Raw genomic sequence first — 26,767 nt, forward strand, 5'->3', positions numbered from 1 at the left:
TATGGTAATGAATTCAGTGAGTGCCTAGGGAGGCCATGGCCTCCTTAACTGTGTACCTTTCTCCTCTTTCCCTGCCCGTGCACTCATACAATGCTGCAGGTTACAGCACAGAGGGAGGGAGTCAGGTTTTGAAGAGCAAAACCCAATTTATTTTTTGAGACAGAGTTTGGCTCTGTTGCTCAGGCTGAACTGCAGTGGCACAATCTTGGCTCACCTCCACCTCCATCTCCCAGCTTCAAGTAATTCTTGTGCCTTAGTCTCTGGAGTAGCTGAGATTACAGGCATGTGCTGCTATGCCCAGCTACTTTTCTTGTATTCTTAGTACAGATTGGGTTTTGCTAGGTTAGCCAACTCCTGGCCTCCAGTGATCTGCCTGCCTTGGTCTCCCAAAGTGCTGGGATTACAGGTGTGAGCCACTGTGCCTGGCCCAAAGCATAATTCTTAATGGCACATCTAGTGTTTACGTTAGCTGCTTCCTTCTTTCCATGGATCTGGATTCCCTTCCCACCTTCCTTTTGGCTTGATTCCTAATTCAAACTGTAAGCCTGTCGTATCACACTCCTCATCCAAACTCCATGATACTCTCTATTCTTTATTCTCTTTGGAGTTTACTTTTACCAGGATAACAGATATGAAAAAAATGCCTAAGAGTTCCCCTGTAGGAGATATTCAAATAGACTAGTAAGTGGGAGAAAATAATAAATTGTTTTAAGCCATTAAGTTTTGGAGTGGTTTGTTATGTACCATTAAATGACTCAAGCACCACTTCAAATGTATGAATGGTTACAAATTCTACCAAAGAACCAACTTTTGGTGTTAATAATCGCAGACACATTACTATAAGGGCATGTCTTTGGGTAGTTTGCCTACCTCTCTGAGTCTCAGTTATCTCACATCTAAAACACATAATAACAGAGCCTACTCTAAAGAGCTTGTGAGAGAACTGGATGACAGAAAGAATTTAAAGGCCTTTGTAAAAAATGTCAGACATATGTAGCGCTCCATTTAGTGTTAGTCATTTCATTTCTCATTGACAGAAAGAATGAATGAGAAAATTCCATTTATGACATCAAATGTCTTTTTGGACTTTCACATCAGTGTGATTCTTTTACTAAGTTATAGAATTGGAGTTGAAGTTTACTTAAAAAGTCTGAAAGCAAACAATGAGAAGTAATAGGGAGTATAGAGCTCGAAAAGTAATACTGAAGCTGTGTAACTTGCTGGTGAGTAATCCTTAGCAAATTCAGAGGAAAGCATTTCAGGAATTGCTTGTGTCACCATATCTGGATAATAATTATGGGTCATCATCATTTTAGGCATGGGCAATCAGGAAGAGGATGTAGCAGTTGTGGTCCCAGCTAGGAAGAGAGGGCACACTAAAACTAAACCCAGATAATGCAAGGAGGGTTTCATGGAAAGATCAGATCTGAAGGTGTCATCAGGGTACAAGGAAACCACAGGGATAAGGGATCACCTTGGGACTACAAAGCAGAATTGCTACCACCCCTAACCATAAAGGGACAGAGAGTGAATGCACTTTCCTGAACACAGGGAAGCATCGGGTTGAGTGGAGACCTTCATTTGACTTAGAGGGCCCAGACAAACCCGTAGGAGGAAGATGGGACACTGAGTACCTTGCATTCTTCTCTTTCTTCCTTCTGATCTGCCAAGGCTCTCCAGGACGTAGCCCAACCCGAAACCTGAAGGAGTCTGTTCTAGTCTACATGGATCAGCCTCTTAGGACAAGACAGTAGGGTGGAGAAGAGTGGGAAGAGAATGATCTGTTAGGGTCTATGGAAGACGATGAGTCAGAGGATAATGGAGCAAAAGTAGTAAGGGCAGACTTATGATCCTCATATTTAAATACTTATATTTTAATAATCTTAACACAATTCTGTGGCAGCTTAAACCAAAGGAATACTTTTCTGATCTATGAAGAAAGGCTCTGTGAAGATGTACAGAGGTTACTGTCTTTGTTTCCTTTTGTATTCTACTCAAAGTCATAAGGAAGCAATGCCAGGAGCGGGACTCTTCAACAATGACTTGCATTGCTTCAGAAAGATTGCTGTCATGTACATATTTGTTATCATGAGTACACACAAGTTTTCACAGAGAGCTGAGACAAATGCCATGAACAGCTGGCAAAGGAGGAGGCTGTTGCATATTAATTTCATTCTCTGGGAGGTCTGATCTGGAACCATTTGGGATATGGATGTTGGAATGGTCTCTAGCACTCAACTATCATCAGCTCTGCCTTTTCTCATTGCTTCTTGGAACTGTTTCTCATACCATACTATGTCTCTTTCAGATTCCCTTTTTGGAGCCTTCATTTGTGTCTCTCTAATTTTTTTTCCCTCTAGTTTCAAGCTTGCTTCTTGCTCTGATCAACAAAGATCCACTTACTCTATTTGACTGACAAAATCATCCACACAGAGGAGGCTGTGAGAAAACACTCCAGGTGCTAAGAGCCTTGGGTAATTTCTAACACTTGCCCCCCATCATCCATTAAGCACAGGTGATTAGTGCAGATGTAGCATTATATTTGCGTGATGAAAGGAAAGCTAAATTGTGTTTCTATAGACCTACCTGAGGATGTGAAGGCCTCCTGGAAGAAAGTGAAGCAAGAGGACAACAGATAGAACCAAATATGGTGACTGAAACTGAACTGATTTGCAATGTGGATGTGAGAGGGAAAAGATGAACCCAACTCCTCTTTCATTGTGGATCACAATTTGCTTCAATTCCATGGATGTGAGAAAATTTAACATTTCAACCAGAACAAACTGTAATAAAAGACAGGTTTTGGCTGGGTTTGATCTTTTTCTGATTTGTCAAAATCTGAAAGCCAGAAAACCAAAGGCAAAGAGAAGAAACACATGTGTGACAGCTCAGAAGTTGAAGATGACCCCATGAAGGGTCAAGAAACTGATGAGACCAAATAGTACATTCCAAATTGCAGGTAGCTAAGAGCTGGCCTCATGTTCAAAAAAAACACCATGGTTCTTGAGGTGTGTGTTGGAAGCTGAACTCTACGCTGGAAGGCAGGGGCTGCTCCTAGGCGTCCAACACACAGCTCAAGCATACACTTCCAGTGTAGCAACTTCCAATTTCAAAGAGCTAAAGCCATTTTGCATAGTACACTGGATGAACAAATGTTAAGATTTTAAGATTTGCAGGTGAAAGGGACTAGATCAGTATAAAATTTTAAATTGGCAACATAAATGCTATAGTATACATTATATATTATATGGTATGTAAATATATGTTTTATATTATACAGTGGTAGTAAAGTTACTTTGATTTATAATAGGATAGAAACACCTTGTTAATGGTTTCATCATTTTGCCTGCATGGCCTATTAGGATTCAGAAAAGGAAATACAATCCAAACACAACTGCTGTCATACTAGAGTGATTCTTCTGGTTCTTTGGTGGAATATCTTGTTTAAACTATTACTAAGAGTGATAGTATTTCTAATTTGAGGTAGCACATTGGCATTTTCCATTAACAAATAGTAAAACAAACAGGGCACTCACAACATATGTTGCAAGCCCCTCCAATTAAAAATTCCCCCCAAATACTAGGATCTAGGATGGAAATGAACTGGTCAAGATATTTGTAGAGCTGAGTGTGTACAATGGGGTAGCACAGATTTTCAGTCAATGAAGTTGACCCCAAACGAAGGCACACCATCCCTTGTCTGCACACCTAACACCTAGACTCACTACACCAGGTGGTCCCCTGATGAATTTTACTGTGGCAGAGGAACATCTCCCCTTTTGATCGCTCATTGACTTTTCATGCTATGACAGCAGTCTGTCTTTAGTTCCAAAGTTAATTTGATTTCTTTAGTATTCAGGCTTCCCTCTTAGCTCCCTGTTCAAAGTTAAAATTATTTATTTTGTAGAAAATGATCTTGCTGAATTGTATTTTGCAATGGCCTTTTGTAGAAAAGGTATATCAGAAGTCACTTGCACTGAAGTGTGATTGGGGACCTTTCTTCCTCGATTTTAGGCAGCAATGCTGTGTCCTTGGACTTGGCACATGGAATAATTTCATGTTTCAGGATTCTGGCCAACATATGCCAACACATTTTTTATTAAAATGCTGGCAGCTAAACATAAGGATTAAATAGTACTATAAGAGATTACAAATCATATCTGTTATGTTCTACTTGGGATCAGTGCTGTTTATGAGAGAAAGCGAGAAACCCAGCAAAATGGCTTTGATAGGGGAGGCTCTGTAGCTCAGGTCCTCATAAGTTGCATCAAGGAAGGTTGTTCCTATGAGTAAGGATGCCAACTCTTCCTCATGTGACACCATAAAGTGGGTTGAGAATGTACACAGCACAGTTTTCTCGATCATGGTTTTCTTTTTTAAGGGTTCTTAACATTGTCTGGGGGCAATGGAAGGAAGCCATTCACCAGTTTCTGCTTTTAGAGAAATGCTCAGTATTTGTGGTGGTGTTTCTGATGGTCAGGAGGACTCACCCTAACTCCACTGAAACAGATCTTGAGAAGAGCAGTAGAGTACAGCAGTTAAAAAGTATGGACTCATTAATGCTTGAGGGGTGGGATACTTCATTTTCCATGATGCAATTGTTACGTACTGCATGCTTGTATCAAAAAATCTCATGTAGCCCATAAATATATACACCTACTATGTACCCATAAAATTTAGAAACAAAAGGTCCAGACCCAAGAGCTAGCTTGTCTCAGTGTGAATTCCATCCCTACCAGTAATTGGACAATTGGGAAATTTTGCTAAGCTATTCATGTCTTAGTATGTTATTTTTAAAATAGAGACAACAAATGTGTAGTTCACTGAATCTGACATGCCAGTCACCACAAGATACCGATATTTTATGAACCACCAATAAAGAAAAAAACAGCACATAGTACTGGCCAAGTAAATAATTAAGCTGACAAACAAGTCTGACCAAATTTGCATGTGCATAAGCGAAGCAACCACAAAGTGTCAGTCATTTGGCAGCTGTTGTAAGTATGTCCTTTTCTGAGTTCTAATTATAAAAATGTTGAAATGTTATAAAATAGATGTCTTAGAATTCAAGAAATGTGGCAGTATCTTGCTTATTGGAATAATTGAGTTTATATATGTAGTACCCTTAGAAGAGTGGCATATACTAAGTACTCAAGAAATGCTGGCTATAATATTAATATATCTATTGGAATTACTAGGAGAATGACAATAACTTTCATGAGGGTTTAGTGTTAGTAGCTCTGTAGGAAAATAAAGAGGAATTATTTTAACTTGTGACTTTAGAATAATAACCATAGGCTTGACAAGAGTGAAAATGAAAATTTTAGTATAAACTTCCTACAGTTTAGTACTATGTGTAATTCTACACAATGACTGCACAGACATATATGATGGTGGTTGAATGTTACCATGTTTCTGGTGTTAACTTTCAGGACTACTCATTAGGGCATAACAAGGCCCCTGGACAGGAGAGACTAGGCCTTGCTAAGCCCTGACCTTGAACAAATCCTCTTATTTGTCAATACTTTCTCATTATTATCCTTCTAGAAAGCATGCTGGGCCCTTGCTGCTTCCTTAACATAATCAAATTCATATATTGATGTGGAGAATTTTTAGTCTCTGTCTGTGGTGGTTCAGAGTCCAAAACGGAAACAGAAACATTTTCTGTCTCATCTCCCTAGATGTCATCAACTGTATATCTACTGCATTCTGTATGCGCTAACACAATTAGAACATTCTCTACCAAAGCAATCAATCTGTAACAATTCTATACAATGGTGAAAATTATTTTGAAGATCTTTCTGACTTTAAAAGAAAGAACCATCAATCTTCAGATGAGAGTTTCTCTCCCTCCCTCCCTTCCTCCTTCCTTTTTTCCTTCCTTCTTCCCTTCCTCCCTCTCTCCCTCCCGTCCTTCCTTCTTTCCTCTCTTCCTCCCTTCTTTCCTCCCTCCCTTCCTTCCTTCTTTCCTTCCTCCTTTCCTTCCTCCCTTCCTTCTCCCCTATATCCTCCCTTCTCTTTCTCCTCCTTCTCAAAGACTCTCCTCCATTAGTTGGAAATTCATTTCCCTAGACTTGTTTTTAATTTCACTAGAAATACTCTCCATTTTCAGCAACCAAGGCTAAAAGCTATCATCTTAGGAAAAAGTCCTTATTCCCTAGGGTATTTTTATTTACATATTTTGGACCACAACATGTGGATCATATAAGCAGTGACTGGAAGCTTGCTTCTGTGGCCTAATTTACTGTATGCTGTTGTGTGGAACTAGACTTCACCATTGGAACTCATAAATGAGAGAACAAAGTTAGTTTTCACTTGCAATTAGTATTTTTTTTGGGCCAGGAAACACTTTTGATTGGATTTCTCTATCAGCATTCAGGTGGCCAGCAGTTTAGTCCTATTTCAGCAGATGTTCTATAGGATACTATTTCTTGGTTCAAATCAATTAAAATTAAATAGGAAAGAACCATTTCTATTGTTATACATCCTTGAAACACCAACTGGTAGAACTATTTTGCATCTTGGTCACACAGTAAGCTATATCAAGTTTCATACTTAAAATTGTATTTGCTACAGTTGTTTTTATAAAGCAACTCCAAAATGTCAAAAGAATGCAATGTCTAAATGGAGTTCTTGAATTGCTGTAATTATGCTTAATCAGATTCAGTGATCCATGAGGAGGTACTGCCCCGAGGCAAATGAAGAAACATGTCGAAAACTACTTAAAAGAGACTCTGCAGAAAAGATTTGAGACACTGAGTACTTTTGACTGTGAAAGCATCTGAAACTTCTGAAACTTCAGGATCAGATTCTTTCAAAACAACTATTTGATACTAGTTTGCATATTAGTAAATTAGACTTCCAAAAGCACATTCTTTTTGAGAGATTTGCAGCATGGTATAATACTTAATAGTAAGAAAATGCAAAATAAAAGGTCAATTTATCTAGCTGAGGAAAAGCCTGCATTTGTTACTTAAATTATTTTTTGATTTTTCTTCCTGCTGAAATTATTGAAATACAAAAACAAGGAGTGGCTAAAGCATTGGGGAAGCACTTTCAGTGAACGCTAGCAGATATTTAACAAGTGCGCACAAAGCAAACTGAGGAAAATTGCTAAGCAATTTTAAAGGCACTAAGAAAACAATAGTCAAAGATTTTTGGAAAGTGTTCTAAATTGATGGTAATCCACAATACCACTGACATTCACAGCTTTGAGGGTTAGAGAGAGAGGATGGTGAGATATTAGTTGTATGAAGCAGGAGTAGAGATGGAAACAAACCACTTTCCTTTATCTTTGATCCCATACCCTGCAGCAGTGAAGGAACAGAAGGCAAAGTGAGGGAAAAATGTATAAAAAATAATACGCCATACAGAGACCTAGGGAATGTATCCCACTATTCCATGGCAGCCTTGGTGATGATTCTGACTCTGACATACAGATCCAGGACTCAACAAACAAATAGTCAAAGCACTTTTCAAGACGTATCATATTTCTGATAAATCATTTGTTTATTTTATGCTGTTGAAGTGTTCCATCTCCATTGGCTGTATACCATTGTGAATACTTGGTAGTATAAAAGAAAATGACAGTATAAAGATTTTAAAGAGAGGAAACAGTCAAAGATTTTTGAAAAGGTAGAGTGTAGGGAGTTTATACTAAGCCAATGATAATTAACAATAAAAGTAAACACTTTAATAAGTAACTTTATAAATAATGCATTAATATTTATTAAGATACTACAATGTGCCAAGTGTTAAACTCTTTCTCTGTGTTAATTGACTTAACATTCCTAATTACCCTAGAGGTAGGTACTTCTATTATTTACCTTTTACCAACAAAGAAATTGAGGCACAGAAAGTTGAAATAACTTGCTATAGTGACCTAACTGATACGTGATGGAGCCAAGAGTCACATTCTGGCTCTAGAACCTCTCCTGTCTACCACTAAGCTCTTCTGATGCTTGCTTCACTAATCCCTTTTAATTCTAAAGGGATTATCTAAAACAAGAAGCTTATATGCAGATTTTTTTTTGTCATCTGCAATAAGTAAACTGGGTAGATGACACCATAAAAGATCTATGGCATGAGACTGACTCCATGTAATATTCTACTGAAACACCACAAATTCAAAGCAAAAGACCTTTAAAAGAATCTCTACTTTCTTTCCTCAGCTGAATTTATTATGATGTTAATTTTTTTGTTAAATCCAGAAACGTGGCCATTGAGTTATAAACTGATGCTACTGTCTAATTTAGCTACTGCTGCTCATGACTAGATACCAAAGACTGTTATAACCAATTCAAACTTCTAACAATATAATGATATTTGACTTCTGCCTTGAATATCAGCCTTGCTTCCTGGTTCACTAAGATGTCAGTGTGAGCAACATTGTCACAGCTTTATGTATTTATGCTGTGAAAAGCATAATGGGCTTTTCACAGCATCATGGTGTCATAGGTTGACAAGAAGAGGTGAAAAGGCAGCTGCTGCCACTCTGTGATATTCATGTCATTAAATAAGAATTCCATGCAACAGGGGCAATATTTCCTGGGCTTGCTGGGTACTGAATTATTCCGTTTCACTGAAGTCTGCACAAATAGACTCAATATTCTCATTAATGATGACCTTGCAGGTAAACTACTGCAGAGGCATAGCTAGTTTTAAAAGTGAAAATTACAAGTGGGTAGGTGTTGGGTGAAAACGGGTTAAGAAAGAATGAAAGGCCGGGCGCGGTGACTCACACCTGTAATTCCAGCACTTTGGGAGGCCGAGGCGAGGCGAGCGGATCACCAGATCAAGAGATTGAGACCTTCCTGGCCAACACGGTGAAACCCTCTCTCTACTAAAAATACAAAAAAATTAGCCAGGCGTCGTGACACGCGCCTGTGGTCCCAGCTACTCGGAGACTGAGGCAGAAGAATCGCTTGAACTGAGGAGGCGGAGGCTGCAGTGAGCAGAGATTGCGCCACTGCACTCCAGCCTGGTGACAGAGCAAGACTCAGTCTCAAAAAAAAGAAGAAAAAGGAAAGAGGACAAAACCTCACGATGAGTCACACACCTTTCCTGAATTAACTCCCAGAAATCATCTGTGTGGAGGAGTCAGAGATAGGGCTACTTTTTCACTTCAGTGGAAATAAAGTTGCCATTCTCTTGTGAATTTCTTTTACTTTCTAGTTCAACAGCAATTTGGTGTTCCAGGGAACGTTTATTGTCCACTGTAAAATTTAAAGGCGTTTGTTTTTTCCATTCAATGCAAATACACAGAGAAAGAAAAAAGAGACTTCAAATGAATTAAAAGAGCTAAAAGAATGAGAAAATAGGCAACTATAAAATTAGGCTTTGTTTTCTTATGGATTCTGCCCTACTGTGCTTGTTCCTATTGTCTAGGTATGTAGATAGAAGGAGAGGCAATTGGGTTGGTGAGATGCAGATGGGCACCTTTTCCAATTCCCTTTCACCAGTCCTAACCAGGTACGCAGTGTGTGTGTGTGTTCCTTTCTGCCTAATGCAGGCTCTTTTCTTAAAAACAAGAGGCTCATATACAGTATTTTTAATTGTCTGCAGCAAATAAAGTGGGTAGACTATACCATAAAAGACCCATGGCACAAGACTGAATACATATAATATTCTACTGAAACACCATAAGTCAAAATAAATGAAAAAACATTTAAAAAAGCTCTAAAATAGAACTAAAACAACCCTGAAAATTATATGGACAAATGACTAAAAGCCAACCTATCCGATTCACAGTGCTTAACCCCAAGTTATTTTCTGGATGGTTTTTATGGAGTAGATAATAGTATTCATTAGAAACACTGCTGCTGAACTTATTGATACATCACAAGGATAACAGAGTAACATAAAAGTCAATGTTTTTCACTATCAAATGTTAAAATGATGTAGTTTATATTTGTGTCGCTACTACCCACCTTAACAGATAAAACACCGCCAATACAGTTGACTTCCCACCAGTCACATTCTTCATCTCTAAGGTTACTGCTCTCTGAAATTTAGTGTTCGTCATTCCCACACATTTCTCTATACTCCTACTGCATCCATAAGCCTGAAATAATACTATTTTGCAAATGTAACTTCATACGCAAACATCTGTCCATGTAATTTGTGTGTAAGTTTTTATAACTTGTTTTTCTTTGGTTGTTTGTGTATTTGTGAGATTCATACATCCTGATACATGCAATTTTAGTTCATTTGTTTTGTGACTATATCGCAATTTAATTTATCCATTTTCTCTTTGATGAATAGTTAGGTTCTTTCCAGTTTCTTGAGCACATACTTACTGATCACCTATTACATGCTAGACACTGTTCTAGGCTCTGAGGACACAAGAGTGAGTAAAACAGGCAAAGTCCTTACACCCAAGGATTTTATATTCTAGTGAAGGAAGAAAGACAACTATGAAAATCAAACAAATAAAATGTACAGTATGTCATATGAGATCTATGGAGAAAAACAGGAGAGTGGAATAGAGAGTGGAGTGGGCACAACTACTGTTTTACAGTTATAGAAGGCCGCATTGTAAAGGTCACAGAGATAAGAGGGATGAAGGATTTAATTCTGCAGATATCTGGGGGAGGAGATTTACAAGCAGAGAGAGCAGAAAGTGCCAGGCCCCAGACAGGAACAAACATGATGGTGTGATGGAGACACAGCCAAGAACCCCACTGTGGCTGGAGTGAACTAAACCTGGGGAGGGCAGGAGGGGACATCAGAGAGATGTGGCCTGATGAGTATGTATAAGAACTGTGGGTTTTATTCTGACTGAGTGAGAAGCACCTGAGGCCTGATGAGGATGTATAAGAACTATGGGTTTTACTCTGACTGAATGAGAAGTCCCTGGATGGTGTTTGGGCAGTGCTGTGATCATGATTTCACTAAAAAGAATTACTCTGAGTGCTCTGTAGACTGTGATGAAAAATAACAAAAGCAAGGAGATGGATTGGAAGGTAGTGCAAATATCAAAGACACATATGATGGTGGCTTGATGCACAGCCTCCTTTGTGGAGGTGGGGTGAAGTGGTCAGATTTGGAGACATTAAAGGTGATGCCAACTGGATTTGCTGAATGAATTGAATTTGGGGTGTGAGAATAAGAGGTTCCAGGATGGCTTCAAGGTGTTTTTTTCTTGAACAGCTGGAAGGAGGGTTGGCTTTTGTTGACATGGAGAAGATTTGGAAAGAGAAGGTTTTTGGAGGAGAGGAGAATCAGAAGTTTAGTTATGGACGTATTTGATAAGACTATCAGACATCCAGGTAGCGATGTCAAGTAGGCAATTGTGCATTCTATGAAGGTTTAGTGTATGTAGATCTTAAGCTAATTGTGTATCATGAAACAGTTTTCCAAACTGGTTGTACCTATTTACATGTTGCAGTAACAACACATGCATTGTCAGGACTTTTTCGTTTTGATAATCTGATGGTATTTTCTATTATCTCATTGTTGACTACGTTCTTTAACAACAGCAACACTCCTGGGCTAAGCCACCTGGATCTTCACTTTATAAGCACTGCATATTCATAAACTATTGGCTAGTGATGCTATTGCCACATTTTCCAAACCAAATCAGTCAAAAGACTGATACCACATACTGATGAGTTTAGTAAGAAAAGTAAATTGATGGTTCGTTTTTCTGGCTATTGAGAAGATGGACATTTCTACAGACACAGTTGCATAGATTTGGTATGACTAATCCTCTTGTTTTGACTTTCGATGATGATCAAAGTCTTGTGGATGTAAACTAATTGGAGGCATTGGATATGCTGTGTTTTCATTATAAAAAGAAATGATTTTATTACTTTTAATTATATATAGTAAATAAAACTTTATGAGCTAACAATGACCTAGTGAGTATCTTATGATTAGATATAAGTAATTGTATTTAGAATATTAAAACACATTGCTAGATTCCACTTTTACTACACCAAGTGTTTTTTTTTCTTTTACATATGTACACATTTACTTTATGTTAATAATATAATCTAATATAAAGATGTGCTTGGACTACTTGTAGATAAAATGGTAATGCTTTGTTTTATTTGTAGTAATTTCATGGAGAATAACATAGTTTCTCCCCATGTTCTAGTCCCTATGTCTTGATCCTGCTGCCATGTTTTCCTGTGGAGCATTCCCTGAACATCAGCCTGGACTTTTCCATTGGCCCACCGCCAAGCTCCTCGGCACCACACTTTACTCGCCTCCCAGTACAGCTGCCAACTACCCAACACTGAATGTTTGCATGCTCACTACCCCCACCTTAAAAAAAATTCTTATTTTCTGTTGATTGACCATGATTAACTCAGCACAAAAAAGGGGAAGGACACCCATGGAGGGCTTTGCTTTCTTTTTTCACATGGAAAGTTACTGGAAAATTGCCAGGCTACCATTTTCTTTGAAGATATTTGGGATATGAATTCCAAGCGTAGATTTTTAAAGGTGGCAATTCCACTGTCTCCATTTCTGGAGGCTGTCAGTAAGCCATGCATAGCTTCTAACACCACAGTGACAGTGGCTAAGTCTTCTCATTAACAACTGCAGCACAGGATTGAGAATCATAAGACCTGAGATATACTCCAGCCTCCATGAATAATGAATGATTTTTCTATTACTAGGCACATCGTTTCACAGTGTCCCTACATTTAAATGGTTTTAAAACATAGAGTTTTCATAATAAAATATTTTAAAGGTATAAAGCAAAAATATAAGGTCTCCTTTTTATAATACCAGAGATAATTTTGAACTAAAGTTCTTCACAATTTTTTTGAACCAACTCATGGAAGTCAAGAGTGGGGAGAACAGGGAAGGTGAGTGATATCAGGGAACAGGTCTTTATGTTGTTTGGAAGGAGTGTATGAGAATATGGAACATTTGAGCATAATCAGAGAAATAAATGAATTCTGACTTGATTTTGTTTAACATAGTAATTCAAATTGTGAATGTAATTTGCATATCATGTGAATACTATTTCATTGTATAAAACTTCCATTTTTATGCATGGGTTTTTCTTCTATCAGCTTTTCCTTCTCTTGTTGAGATTTTGTTGGATATGCAAGAATAAAAGAGGAAAACATATTTTCAGTCCTGTTTGTAGTCATAACTGGTCATACAGTGTGAGAGGGTGAAGTGGCTATATCTGAAGTAGAATTGCCTTGCCTTGAAATGACTGGCCTGGCCTCATTTTACTCTATTGTTTCTGTTACTTTTCCAAAGTAAACAATCTCTGTTGTTATCTAAGCTCCAGACAGCTGCTTCATAGCCCAGCCATGTCGATCTAGCAGTTGGTTTCCCTAATCTGGACCCAGCACAAGTTGAGTCACGAAGATTCTGCTCCGTTCTTTTGTCTTCCTGGAGCTATGGTCCTGCCTTGCACTGGCTTCAACTCTTGCAAGGTAAAGGCTTCTCCCCATGTTCCAGTTCCTGTGTTTTCTTCCTCCTCTCTGCTGCCATGTTTTCCTGTGGTGCATTCCCTGTAAGTTAGCCTGGCCCTTTCCATTGGCCAACTGCCAAGCTTCTTGGCACCATACCTCACTGACCTCCCAGTACAGCTGCCAACTACCCAAAGCTGATGAGTGTCTCTGCACTCACCAACTGGCGTCTCTTGCACCTCTGCCTATGGCTTGCTTTAGATTCTCCTGACATCCACTTGCCTTTCCACACGTCTGCCAACTGCTTCTAGAACCTCAGGAGATGGCCTGCTAATCAATAGATCTGCCTAAGCTCTAGGTCCTAGGTCCTCTGGACTGACAGTCTGAGTTAGGTTCTAAAATGCCCCATTGCAGGAAATCTTTAATAAAGATTTTCTTTCTGATAGAAAATTTCCTTCAAAGGTTTTTTCTTATGACTGTCATATGTCTCATGTGGTCAAAAGAGCTCAAGGTTCTTAGGCATCTGGTGCACTTATGAATACGTGACAAGGAGGATCAAGACCTTTGGAAAGAAATCAAGAAAATCCAATGCGCATCTATACTTTATCTCACAAACAAAAAGAAAAACCACCTCCAAACCCAAAACCTCTACAGGGTACAAACATGACCAGCTAACTTTCGACAATGGAATATTTTATGAAAGACTTAATTATTCTAGAAGAGCATAATTTGTCAATGAATTTTGGACTTTTATAGACTGCAGAGTAAGAGAAAACTAGTTAATAATACTGCAGATACAAACCAAATTAAATTTTATTTCCTCTACCCTCAAAGAGGCAGAAGTGTGAATTTGATGGCCCCTAGAATCACCAAATGGTTAAGTGAATTTTAATACAGTGATTATGGTCTGCTCACCTTAATTAATTCTTCAATGCTAAATGGACTGCTTTCTGCCATTGTTTTAAAGGTTGTAGTATACTTTCCATGGTAATCCATTTAGAAGGGCTGTTTTAGAAGTAAATGTAGGTGGAACCATATGTCGTTTGAAAATCTGTGGAACTGTTTTCAGTGACATAAGAATGTATTTCTAATGAAAATTATTTGATTGCAAGATCAGTAGGTTAAAAAATCTAAATAGAGGCTGGATGCAGTGGCTCACACCTGTGATCCCAGCACTTTGGGAGGCTGAGGTGGGCGAATCACTTGAGGTCAAGTGTTCGAGACCAGCCTGGCCAACATGGTGAAATACTGTCTCTACTAAAAATTCAAAAAAATTGGCTGGGCATGGTGGGTGCCTGTAATCCCAGCTACTGGGAGGCTGAGGCAGGAGAATCACTGGAACCTGGGAGGTGGAGGTTACAGTGAGCCGAGATCATACTACTGCGCTCTGGCCTGGGTGACTGAGCAAGACTCCATCTCAAAAAAAAAAAAAAAAAATCCAAATAGTATTTGAAAGAAGAATTCATTTCTGTCAAAGGTAAAATGTAAAAAACAAATTATTCATATATATAGATAATATATAAATAACATATAAAAATGCAGAATTAAAACGACATATTTAATTAAATGAATATCTTAAAGTTTTTTACTGCCCCCTGCTGTCAGTTTCTTAAAGAATTAGAGTATTACTGTAAAAGCTGACTCAGGGTGAATTAGTTGAACGAATTGGTGGTGAAAAAAATCTCCTGCCTCTAATCGCACAACTTTTCAGCCAGTACTGCTGATGTTCACTTCACGTGTGTGCACAGTGATGTCAGATTAAGAAACCAGCACTAGCAACGTTTGTGTAAGTGGCGCAGGATGAGAGATGTAGGGAAGTTCGTGCTCTGTGAAATGCTACTAATAAGAAAGTACCATACCTGAATAATCTGTATATCCAAAAATGGAACACTACCTAGCAATATTAAAGAATGAATTATTGACTCATGCAACAACATGGAAGACTCTCAAAGTAATCATGCTGAATTTTAAAGCTAGACAAATCAAGAGCATGTACTACACTGAAATAATATATTCCATTTATATAAAGTTCTAGAAAATGAAAGCAAATCTATATGAAAGAGCATAGCAGCGGCAGCCTGGGACAGAAAGGGGGTGTGTCAGGAAAGGGCTGAAAAGAAGAATTACAAAAAGAATGGAGGAAGGTTCTGGAGCTGTGGACTGTGTTCACGATATTGATTGTGAAGATGGTTTAATGGGGTTAAAACATATCAAATTGTATATGTTAAATATGTAAACTTTATTGTATGCCAATTATGTCTCTATAAAGCTGTTACAAATAAAGAATTCAGGCAATTTTGATTCATATGGCCAGGGAGAGGGGCAGGCACCTGAAGCAATAAATTTGGACAAAATTTTCCTACTTTCTAAGGCTCAGTCTCCTCATATGAAATATGGTGAGGTTAACAGCTTCCTTCTTAAAAATGGTGATTGTGGAGATTACATGAGATAATTGTGTAAAGAATGTTGTGCAGCACTGGTTCATAGCAACTGTCCAATAAATATCTGCTATTATAATAAAAAGAGAGAAAGTACCAGTGTTTCAGTCTTTAGTTAGTGATGTCTACTTTACCATTTCTTCCAAATCAAATAATTTTGAGTTAACTTTTAAAATAATTATGCAGTTTGGGTAAAGCACTCTGCATGAATGAAAGCAAAACTTCCAAGATAAATGAATATGCATTACTTTTGTAGGATAATCCAGACTTGAAGTGTTATTTTCATTTTGCCATATAAAATGAAGAAATGAGAAATAATAGAGATAACAGGTCATGCTAATGCAGCAGCTACTAGCTGCAAGGCACTCCTTTAATTTCCACACATATTATTTTATTTAATCACAAAACAGAATGATGTAGGTAGTATCATTCCCATTTACAGATGAAGAAACTGAGGCACAGAGGGGTAGAGTAACTTGACTAAGGTCACACAGCTGAGAAACCAAATTATGACTGGAAACCCTACAGGAGGTCTTCAGTATCTCTCTTTCCTCTTAACATTTGTGCACAGAAGGTATAAACGCTACAAGGAAGTCAGAAGAGTTATGGGAATTCTAAGGAACATGGTGGTTTAAGTGCTTATTAACTCTCTGTGCACACTCCCTTCACTGTTATTTCTTGCTGTCTCTATGCTCCAGCGGCAAGAGCCTGTATAGAAATCACAGACAGACCTGTGGAGCTCCTGACCTGGTTTATCTCTTTCTTAGGAAAGTTCTGCCTTCTTTGTTTGCATCACCTTGAAGGGATGTGTGTGTGCTTATGTTACTGAATAGGTGCCTCGTTAGCCCAGGCCCGAGACTGAATTATCTATGTGGGGGATAATTTTTGTTTGTTTCTTTGTTGTTTCTTTCTTGTATATGAGAATCCTTTTTTCTTCTTTGCAACTTTTATTTTATGTTTGAGGACGCATATGCAGGTTTGTTCCATGGGTCAGTTACATGCCACAGGGCTTTGGCACATAGATTATTCTGTCACCCAGGTCATGAGATTGGGACCTGATAGGTGGTTTTTTGACCCTCAGGCTCCTCCTACTCTGTCTCCTCAAGTAGGCCTTGGGGTTTATGATTCCCTTCTATGCGTTATTGAGGGATGGGCTAATCTGAAGGTCAGCCTCTGCACTCCTGTGCCTTTCACTTCTAGATAGCTGCCAGTTTTAGCCGTGCTTTCAGCATCTTTAAAAACTCATATTCAAATATACACACACTTTTCACAGCACTTAGAGTAAATCAGTTTCACATCATAAGCATCCCTAGGTTATTACTTTCACTGTCTTACCGAACAAACCGTGTTCATTCCTCTCAGCCTGCTCAAGTCCTCTGCCTTCCCTCCATACACAGAGGGTGCATGACAACAGATAGATCTGGCCGGTGATAACTAGCTGGTAGTTGCAATTCTGGGATGCTTCTCTCCTTGCAAAACCTCTACCTCTGTCTCCAGAGGGCTAACTACACAGAAAATCTTCCTTCCTCCCGTATTAGAGTAACACCAAAGTCAACAAAATAATTTGTTACGCATAATTAAAAAAAAACCTCATACCTGACTCTAGGAGTGGGGTTTCCAGTGACTCTACACTCCAGATACACTTGGCTCCCTTCCGCTACTTCTTGGCTCCTCAGCTTTTGGATGAATCGAGGTGCAGCTGGGAAGTGGAGCGGACTGCGGGGCTGTGGGTGAGAGCTGCGGCTGGGTGGCACTGCCATATCTTGGCTGGCCTGGTAGCAATGCCTGGCCCCAGGAGATCTGACCTCTCCTTCCATCTCCCCTTGCTCTTCCGTAGGGCTCTGGCTGGCTGAGGCATTCAGCAGGGCTGACGGCTGATTTTGGGGAGACAGGTACCCACTGTCTGGTGACGAGGACTCCCCATTCGGGCTTCTGTTTCTTGGCTTCGTGGCTTCTCTGAATATGGTTGTCAGCTCCTCAATTAAATTAGCCGCCTTATCACACAGCTGGCTCTGGGGGCCAGCCTTTCCTTGAGCCGCAGTTTTGGGCTTGACATTCGTGTTCGGAGTTTTTGCACCGCGTTTTTCAGCCTTTCGGAGGCTCCGGATATAGCTGGGCCTGGTGAGCAGGGGAGACATGGCAGCTTTCCTCTTTGAAGCAGGCGAAGAGATGCTCTTAGTTTGTTCTGCCAGAGGCTGGGCCGGTGTCGACCTGTTATCCTGAGGTCTTGCTGAGGTGTGGTCACCCAGTCTGGTCTCCTTGTGGGAAGGATTTTCGCAGATGCTTGCGGGAGAGGTATTGAAAATCTGCGAGATCTCCTTTTCCGAGTCAAAATCTTCTGTTTCGGAGTTGGCGATGGCTCTCCGGGCCAGGTCAAGACTCTTGTTTATCTCTTCCTGGCTGAGGAAAGCAGAAAGGCCTGGGAAGATGTCAGCATTCTTGCTTTCTTCCTGCACGTCTGACAGCGAGTCATAGAAGGACTGACGGGAGGATTTCCCTGACATTTTCGAACAGTCTTCATGCACTCGGCGTCTGCTTTCGACAGGAAAGCTAGAGGCACCGGAGCCTGTTTTCTTACGATCTGAAAGACAGCATAGAATGTCATTAGTAGCAATGACTTTTCCCCCCTAGATTTTATCATAAAACTTCTAAATCACGAATTGGGAGAAGCATTGAAGCGAACGAATATGAGTTTTCTTTACTCTTCATGTTGGAGGAAATATCAAGTATATAGTGTACATCATTTATGATTTTAATACATGCCCTGTGAGTGCTATCAAATATCTCACTAGGCAGTATTAAATCATTCAAAAAGATTAGTAGGATAAGGCATTCTGTAATTCTCCCAGCCAGCGCCCCTCCCACCTTATTAAGCTCTCATTAGATTAATTGATGAGATCAATTGAATATTGATATTTTTAGTAAATCTGACCCTGATCATCTAACCCTAAACCACAAAATACATTTTAAGGATTCCAATTTTCATTTATTTATGGTTTTCAATGAAATCTTGGAAACTTGGTGGTTTCCAGTCATGTTCATTCATATTCATTCACTCAAGAGTTCAACAGATAGTAATCATCACTTACTATTAACTTTCAGGTGCTAGAGGTACAGCTGTGCTTTATGCCAGGGACTGGCAAACTTTTCTGTAAAGGGCCAGATAGTAGATACTCTTGACTTTGTGGGCTGTCCAGCCTCTGTTTTAATTACTCAACTCTGCATGGTAGCATAAAACCAGCCCTAGGTGATATATATATGAATGAGCATGACTGTGTGCCAATAAGACTTTATGGACACTCATATTTGAATTTTATATCATTTTAATGTGTCAAAACTGTTATTATTTTGATATTTGATTTTTAAACAACAGTTTAAAAAAGAGAAAAACATTTTTAGTATGCAGGCCCTACAAAAAAAAAAGTATTGGGGTGGATTTGGCCCGGGGGCTGAAGTTTGCTGAGTCTTGATCCAGACTTACCACACAGTCATCATGTTTAAGGAGTTAAAAGTCATGGGAGGTGGGAAAGCGGAGGAGATGGAGAAGGTATTAAACAAAGAATATACTAATAATATAAAAGTTTGATAAGGCTTCAAAGGAAAGTGAAAAAAACCTGGGGGCCATGAGAGCCTCATCTAATCTTGAAGGGCATGTGAGAGCACTAGAGGCTTTGCATAGAACACCGACATGGGAATATCACCGAATTACAGAAGAGATGTTCCATTATCTATAAACTACTATAGCAATTTAAATTCCACTGACATTTTGAACTAAATATTGCGAGGCAGTGACTCCTTGTTACTCTAAGTGTGTCGTTCTTTTGTTGTATTCTATTATTCATAGAGTACTGAGAGGGAAGATCTAGGAAACCAGCAGTGATCTCTGCCATAAGACTGAGTCTAGGAGTGAATCATGGAAGCTTCCTGGGTGTGGTGAACCTCAACTTTCTACCTTGTATCAGTCAGGGGTACACTTGGTGGGGCATTCCCCAGAAATGGTTGTTTCCAGAGGACTGAATTGAGCTGCTTGTGTAGAAGTAGCTTCCCAGCAGATCACAAGGTCAGGAGATTGAGACCATCCTGGCTAACACAGTGAAACCCTGTCTCTACTGAAAATACAGAACATTAGCTGAACATAGTTGCACATGCCTGTAGTCCCAGCTACTAGGGAGGTTGAGGCAGGAGAATCACTTAAACCTGGGAGGCGGAGGTTGCAGTGAGCCGAGATTGTGCCTCTGCACTCCAGCCTGGGTGACAGAACGAGACTCTGTCTCAAAAAACAAAAACAAAAACAAACAAAAAAGAACAAAACAAAATCCTAAAACATTATGCAAGAGTCCGGGGGTTATAAAAATCCACCTCAAGAACCTACCACTTCATTGGCTACAGTGAGTCATAGACCGATTAAACAGAAGAGATCCTCAAATTCAATATCAACATACCCCATCTTCTTAAATTGAATGCTGTACTTTTGTCTTAGATGTCTTCTTAGAAAGATACTTTTTTGTGCCTGAATTATCAGATTCTCCACAAGCTAGCCCTACTCTATCTACTGAACCATATTTCATACTCTTCAAGTCAGTCTTGAATCCTTCAGAGGGTCTCATCATTCTCCCTGACTTTGTCAACCCAAATATCACTCTAATTCCTTTGTCCTGTCTGTAATGCAGAATAGTAACATCTTGGATGGTCTCCAGTTATTTAGATATGGCTCATATAAGGAACACAATTACATTCAGTATATTTTAATACTTGAATATATTTTTTCATGAGAAACAGGCAGTTAAAATGCGATTTTGAAAAGGCAAAGGTATAGTAAATATATAAGAATAAAATAACGTGTATGTGAGCTTTTATTTAACAAAGTAATTGAGAAAACCAGTAATATGTTACAACCGTTTCGAAGGAGATGCTGAAGACCAGATCCATATGTAGGTGATCAGGAATGGTAAAATGAATTTGGTAAGAGATTTAAAACCAGTTAATACCTATGGAGCGTAAAATATAATGTTTGGAATCATTTATAAGAGTGGAAATCTACAGAATTTCTGCTAGAAAAAAATCATTTTTATATCTTTGTACCAGTATAATTTGCATTGTTTTTAGATTTCTCCAAATTACAGAGTTGTAAAATTGTAAAGACAATGAAAGGCATCTACCGTGTGGAATTAGAGGACCCTGAAAGACTCATCAGAGCCCACCCAGCATTCCACTGCAAGGACGCCCAGTACCATTTTGTCTACTTCAAAATGTTTTATAGTTTGTCCTACCAAGGCATCTTGGCTTCTCTCAGTACGGAGCTCTGAAGTACCATTGCTCCCTCAGTCAGTACACGTGGTAGATAACTTTAGGGGAAGGCAGGATCAGGATCAGCTCTTATAAGGTGTGGGAAGATGAGCCATCAGGTAGCATGGATCCCAAAGAGACATGAAGATGGAGAAGGGGAGACTCCGCAGCTGAAAGTATGTTTGTCCACCAACTATTTATTTGTAATTTGTATTAAGTTCCATGAGGGCAAAAACCTTCTCTTTTCCAAGGTACCCCTGCCCTAACACACTCCCGAGTATGTGGTAGATAGTCCATAAACACATTGTGACTGGGTAATTCTGGTCTATGTAGTACATCCATCCCAGCTTAGGCTTCAAAATTTAGTCACATCAAGAATCAAAGGTTTTGTTGCAATTATCTCCTTGGATTTTCAGCTTAGCCTACCCCAGGTCTGGTTGACACAAAATGTTTTTCAGTCTCTTTTAGCACCGATTTTAACACAAAAACTGAATTTTATGTGTTATATGTGTTTACTGAATATGTATAATAATTGTACATATTCATGGGGTAACTAGTGATGTTTCAATACATATAATGTATAGTGATCAGATCAGGGCAGCTAGCATATCTGTCTTCTCTAACATTTAGGATTTCATTGTGTTGGGAACATTCCACATCCTCCTTCTAGCTATTTGAAACTATATAGTATGTTATTGTTAGGTATAGTCATCCTGCAGTGGTATAGAAAACCAAAGTACTGTGATAGCACCTAGAAAAAACAGCACGGTCAGGATTAGGAAACGTTTATGAAAGACAGAAAGCTGAGAGAATGATGTGTGAGGGATGGGGAAGTGAGGAGGTGAAGAGCATACTGACAGAAACGTATTCTAAGACTTGGATTCAGCAGGGCATGATGGCTCACGCCTGTAATCCCAGCACTTAGGGAGGCTGAGGTGGGCTGATCACGAGGTCCAGAGATCGAGACCATCCTGGTCAACATGGTGAAACCCCATCTCTACTAAAAATACAAAACTTTGCTGAGCATGGTTGTGCATGTCTGTAGCGTCAGCTACTTGGGAGGCTAAGACAGGAGAATCACTTGAACCTGGGAAGCGGAGGTTTCAGTAAACTGAGATCACATCATTGCACTCCAGCCTGGGCAACAGAGTGAGACTTGGTCTCAAAAAAAAAGTAGAAAAAAGACTTGGATCTCAGAGAGCACATGGCAGTCTCAGTTAACTCCGCTAAGCATTTCAGCTAAACAGAAATCTATCTGGAGTTGGAAAAATAACCAGAGATAAGGCTAGAAAGCAGGAGTCAGGTCAGAGAGGGCCTGGAGCCACACGAGGAGCTTGCATTTTACGTTATAGGTGGTGAGTAGGCAAGGAAGAGTGTGAAGTTTCTGAGAAACATCACCAGACTTACATTGTTGAAAGATAAGTGACTGCAGCCTGGATTGCGGACAGAGGAGGGGGAAGGGGAAGATAGGACTGACAGCAGCGCGGTCCACAAGAAGGCTCGTGCAGTTATCCAGGGGATGTGCATATTTACCATGCTTTCGCATTTGGTTGCCATCATCTGGACTTCTTCATTTTGGAGAATTCCTCACATTCTGAGCCTCAGTGAGAAACTGAGCTCACTTGTCATGGGATGTGAAATCTCCAAGTATTTTCTTTCCTAGACCCTTAGAGACTGGGCACAAGTCCTGGCACTTGGCATAGACAGCTATTAGATGTGGCCACCTTGGACTCTGAAGTGAGAGCTGATGATTCAGGGAAGCAGTGGGTCTGGGGGCCGTGAGATAGATGACAGAAAGGAAAGAACTTGGTAACTGAATCAAGGCAGAGACAATGCCGAGGCAGGATTACAGGTTTGTTGCCTAACAACCAGATGGGTGGTGCCATTAACTTACATGCTACAAGTGGAAGAACAAGTTTTGTTGTTGTTGTTTTTTATTTTTGTTTTGTTTTGTTTTAAAGCTTGATTTTGATTTGAGCCTTTTGCAGTTGTGGGAACTTTGGTAACTCTGGTGTTGATGTCTAGGAGATTTGAGATGCTGGTCTAGAGACCAGGAGGAGGGAGAGCAGAACTGGATTGGGGATTATTAGCCTATGGGTGGCACTTTAAGACATGGGAATGCACGAGGTCATTGAGGAAAAAAGAAGGAGGAGAGAAAATCCTTCAGAGAGTCAAAGGGAAGCCAGGAGAGCTCGATATCATGGAAGCTGGGAAAGAAAATATCTCAGGAAGCAGTACCTGACCTTTTGATTTTAGCAAGTTAGGAATATTTAGCATCATCAGCAAAGCAATTTCAGTGTATGCAACAGAAACATAACCCAGATTACTACATGGAAGAAAAGGAAAGAAGGAAAGAAAGAAAATATTACAGGTGAGGTGAATCATTTTGAAGAGATAATAGAAAGAGAGACAGAAGGTAGTAGTTGAACAAAAGTATAGATTGTAGTGAAGTTTATTGTTCATTGTTAGGATAGAGGACTGTAACATGTTTTATACAAATGGAATGATGCAGCAAGAAGGGAGAAAGTGAAAATAAATGTAAGAAAATGAGGACGATTTATAGGTCAGCTCTCAGAATATTTAAGAAGAAATGAGTTACTATAGCACGAATGTAATATGATGTGTTCAGCTTCAGGTAGGAAGAGGCAGTTCTTTCATTGTTAAAGGAGAGAAGTAACAGGGTGTGTGTGTGTGTGTGTGTGTGTGTGAGAGAGAGAGAGAGAGAGAGAGACAGAGAGAGAGAGAGAGAGAGAGAGAGAGAGAAGAGGCTGAGAGAGAGGGAAAGAGAGAGAAAGAATGAGATTCTCTGCACAAATTTATAATAGGAAGAAAAAAGCGTTCCCACACTGAGACTTCTGTGCAACAGAAGTTTATGAGGACAGGAGATGATTTGAAATAGCTGTTGTAGAAAAAGGGAGAAAGAATTTTCCCAAGAAGGATTTATGGGCAGAAGTGAGGGCCTGGCTAAAGTTAAATGTGATATATTTATAGTGTCATTAATCTGTGTAATTCCACCAGAGCTCAGCCTTCCAGGTGAAGGTGCACAGACAGATGATCCCAATTTGATAGACAGGTAAAATGGGAGGGAAGTGGGCAAGGTCATTGAAAATATGGGCAAGGAAAAGTGGCCTTTGACATGTATCCTGGATTGGAATTCATGGGCAGGAGTTTAAATGTAGAGATTGTCTTTGTTTTCTTGGACCAATGTCAGAGTTGAGTAGTTGGAACAGAGACTGTATGGTACCCAAAGCCTGAAATATTTACCTGGATTTTTATAGAAAAAATTGCCAACCTCTTCTATAGAACATTAGCTGCCTAATGAATTCATGCTACATACATAAAGGCTAATAATGATGACAGTGTTTGATAATGATAATGACTAATCATGGACTGCTTACCCTGAGATGGGCATTGTACCCAGAGCCATCATGTAGATTATTTCATTTAAAATCCTCACAATAGCCTCTGGTTTAGAAAGAAGGAAATAGAGGCAGAAAATCTGAGTAAGAGAACCAAGGTTTAAGCCCAGGCAATTACTCCAGAGCTCATGATCTATGCACTTTACCATCTTACCATTGTAGCTTTCATAATTGAGATTCCTAAGTAATATATCAGACTAACAAAACCATGGATCAGAAATCAGAGTTCTGCTATGAATTCAATTGTATTTTAGTTCCAAATGAACATAATATGATACGTTTTAAAACATCACAAGAAGCATTATAGGAGAAAGCTTAAAGCAAAGTTCTGAATGATGAAAACATTTTCGCTTCTTAAAGTAGGGTGTGTTTGCCGGAGACAGATCATCTCACCTGCTTCTTAACTTATATTTTGGTTTTAAAGAGGCCCCATCTGACAGGATCCAGTGGTCAGAATTAGGTGTAGCTTTAAAACTGCTTGCACATTGAGAAAGAAAGTGATATTTCTATGGCACATCTGGTTCAGGCTTAATTTGCAGCCCAGTTATTGCCACGGGAACATGCATGTGGTCTAGGGAAAATGGTCATTCAAGAAGGATGAAAAAGGGCTGTTTCCAAATGAGCCAAGTTCACTGGAAAATTGTGCTTCAGAGATTTCCATGTGAGTCAGCACTCCCCAAAATGAAAGGTCACAATCAAAGGAAGGAAACACAACTGCAAACATCGTCAGTGTTTGCATGAGATTTCATGTTTTCTGTTAAACAATACTCTTGGTAACTCTATGCTGGTGTGATAGACAAAGAAGATGAAATAGACTAAGGAAACCGACTAATATCGCTGTTAGGGAGTGAAGAGGAAATGAGGTAAACACCAGAGTCATTCAAGTGTTTCTACTTTAGTAAGTAGCACCGAACGATTTTGAAATTGTGGGGAATAGGGCCAGGCACGATGGCTCACGCCTGTAATCCCAGCACTTTGGGAGGCTGAGGTGGGTGGATCACGAGGTCAAGAGATCGAGACCATCCTGGTCAACATGGTGAAACCCCGTCTCTACTCAAAATACAAAAAATTAGCTGGGCATGGTGGCACATGCCTGTAATCCCAGCTACTCGGGAGGCTGAGGCAGGAGAATTGCCTGAACCCAGGAGGCAGCGGTTGTGGTGAGCCAAGATCGTACCATTGCTCCAGCCTGGGTAACAAGAGTAAAACTCCATCTCCAAAAAAAAAAAAAAAAAAAAAAATTGTGGGAAATAAAGGATTCTTCTACATCTTTAAATTGTCCTGTCCCCTGCCTCCACCCTTTTCTCAGGAGGAATTTGAATTTCCTAGAAATTCTTCTGTCTTCTTCTTCTTTTTCTCATCCTTGTCTTATCCATTACCTCTGTCATTAGCTGTTTAGCTTAATTGCCATTTCCCCTAAAATGCTCGTTAGCCACAACTATTCTTTTTTTCTCTTTTGAGATGAAGTCTTGCTGTGTCACCTAGGCTGGAGTGCAGTGGCGTGATCTTGGCTCACTGCAACCTCCACCTCCCGGGTTCAAGGGATTCTTTGGCCTCAGCCTCCTGAGTAGCTGGGATTACAGGTGCCCACCACCACGCCCAGCTAATTTTTGTATTTTTAGTAGAGATGGGGTTTCACCATGTTGGCCAGGCTGGTCTCAAACTCCTGACCTCAGGTGATTCACTCGCCTTGGCCTCCCAAAGTGCTGGGATTACAGGTGTTAGCCACCATACGTGGCCAGCCACAGCTGTTCTTTAACTTGCTTGAAGTTGCATAACTCTGTGTTCTTCCTCGTGGGATAAATGATCCTTCCTTGGCCTTGCCCATCTTAGAGTCATGCGTCCTTCCTTCTACTTCCCTTTCCTGGAATAGTAAGTTGAACATGAAATCAATGGAACAACTGCTTAGTTGTGCAAGAGAAGCTTCAAGGAGGACAGAGATGAGCCAGGCACAGTTATTGTCCTTAAATGATCTTACAATCCAGTGGAAGTGATTAGACAAGAGTAAAAAATAACTTAATTACAAGGAGGAACATGATAATTGCTATTAAAATAGTTTCAACAAATTGCAGTAAGGGATAAAAATGGTAAGAGAGATCATAGTTACCAATTTGGCCACGTCACTCTTTTGGTTTTTTTTTTCCTATGATGCTCCCTGGCTGAGAAAAGCTCCAAAGCACGATGCACAAGTTAAACGTGCTGGTGGACAGTCTGAGCTGATGGAAGTGCTCCAGCCTCACCCTCC

At 39.7% G+C, this 26,767-nt stretch overlaps 1 protein-coding gene across 22 annotated transcripts in view; it reads right to left on the reverse strand.

Annotated features, from left to right (window-relative positions):
- PALLD (palladin, cytoskeletal associated protein) overlaps window positions 1-26,767 on the reverse strand; it is a 469,895-nt gene that overhangs the window by 423,974 nt on the left and 19,154 nt on the right. For all 22 annotated transcript variants that reach the window (XM_078366289.1, XM_078366298.1, XM_078366290.1 and 19 more), the window contains one exon: window positions 17,414-18,398. In XM_078366289.1, the coding sequence (XP_078222415.1) occupies window positions 17,414-18,321 (908 nt within the window). In that variant the 5' untranslated portion in view covers window positions 18,322-18,398. The remainder of the gene's footprint in view (window positions 1-17,413; window positions 18,399-26,767) is intronic.

Source organism: Callithrix jacchus, chromosome 3, assembly GCF_049354715.1.
Source record: "Callithrix jacchus isolate 240 chromosome 3, calJac240_pri, whole genome shotgun sequence".
Lineage (NCBI taxonomy): Eukaryota > Metazoa > Chordata > Mammalia > Primates > Cebidae > Callithrix > Callithrix jacchus.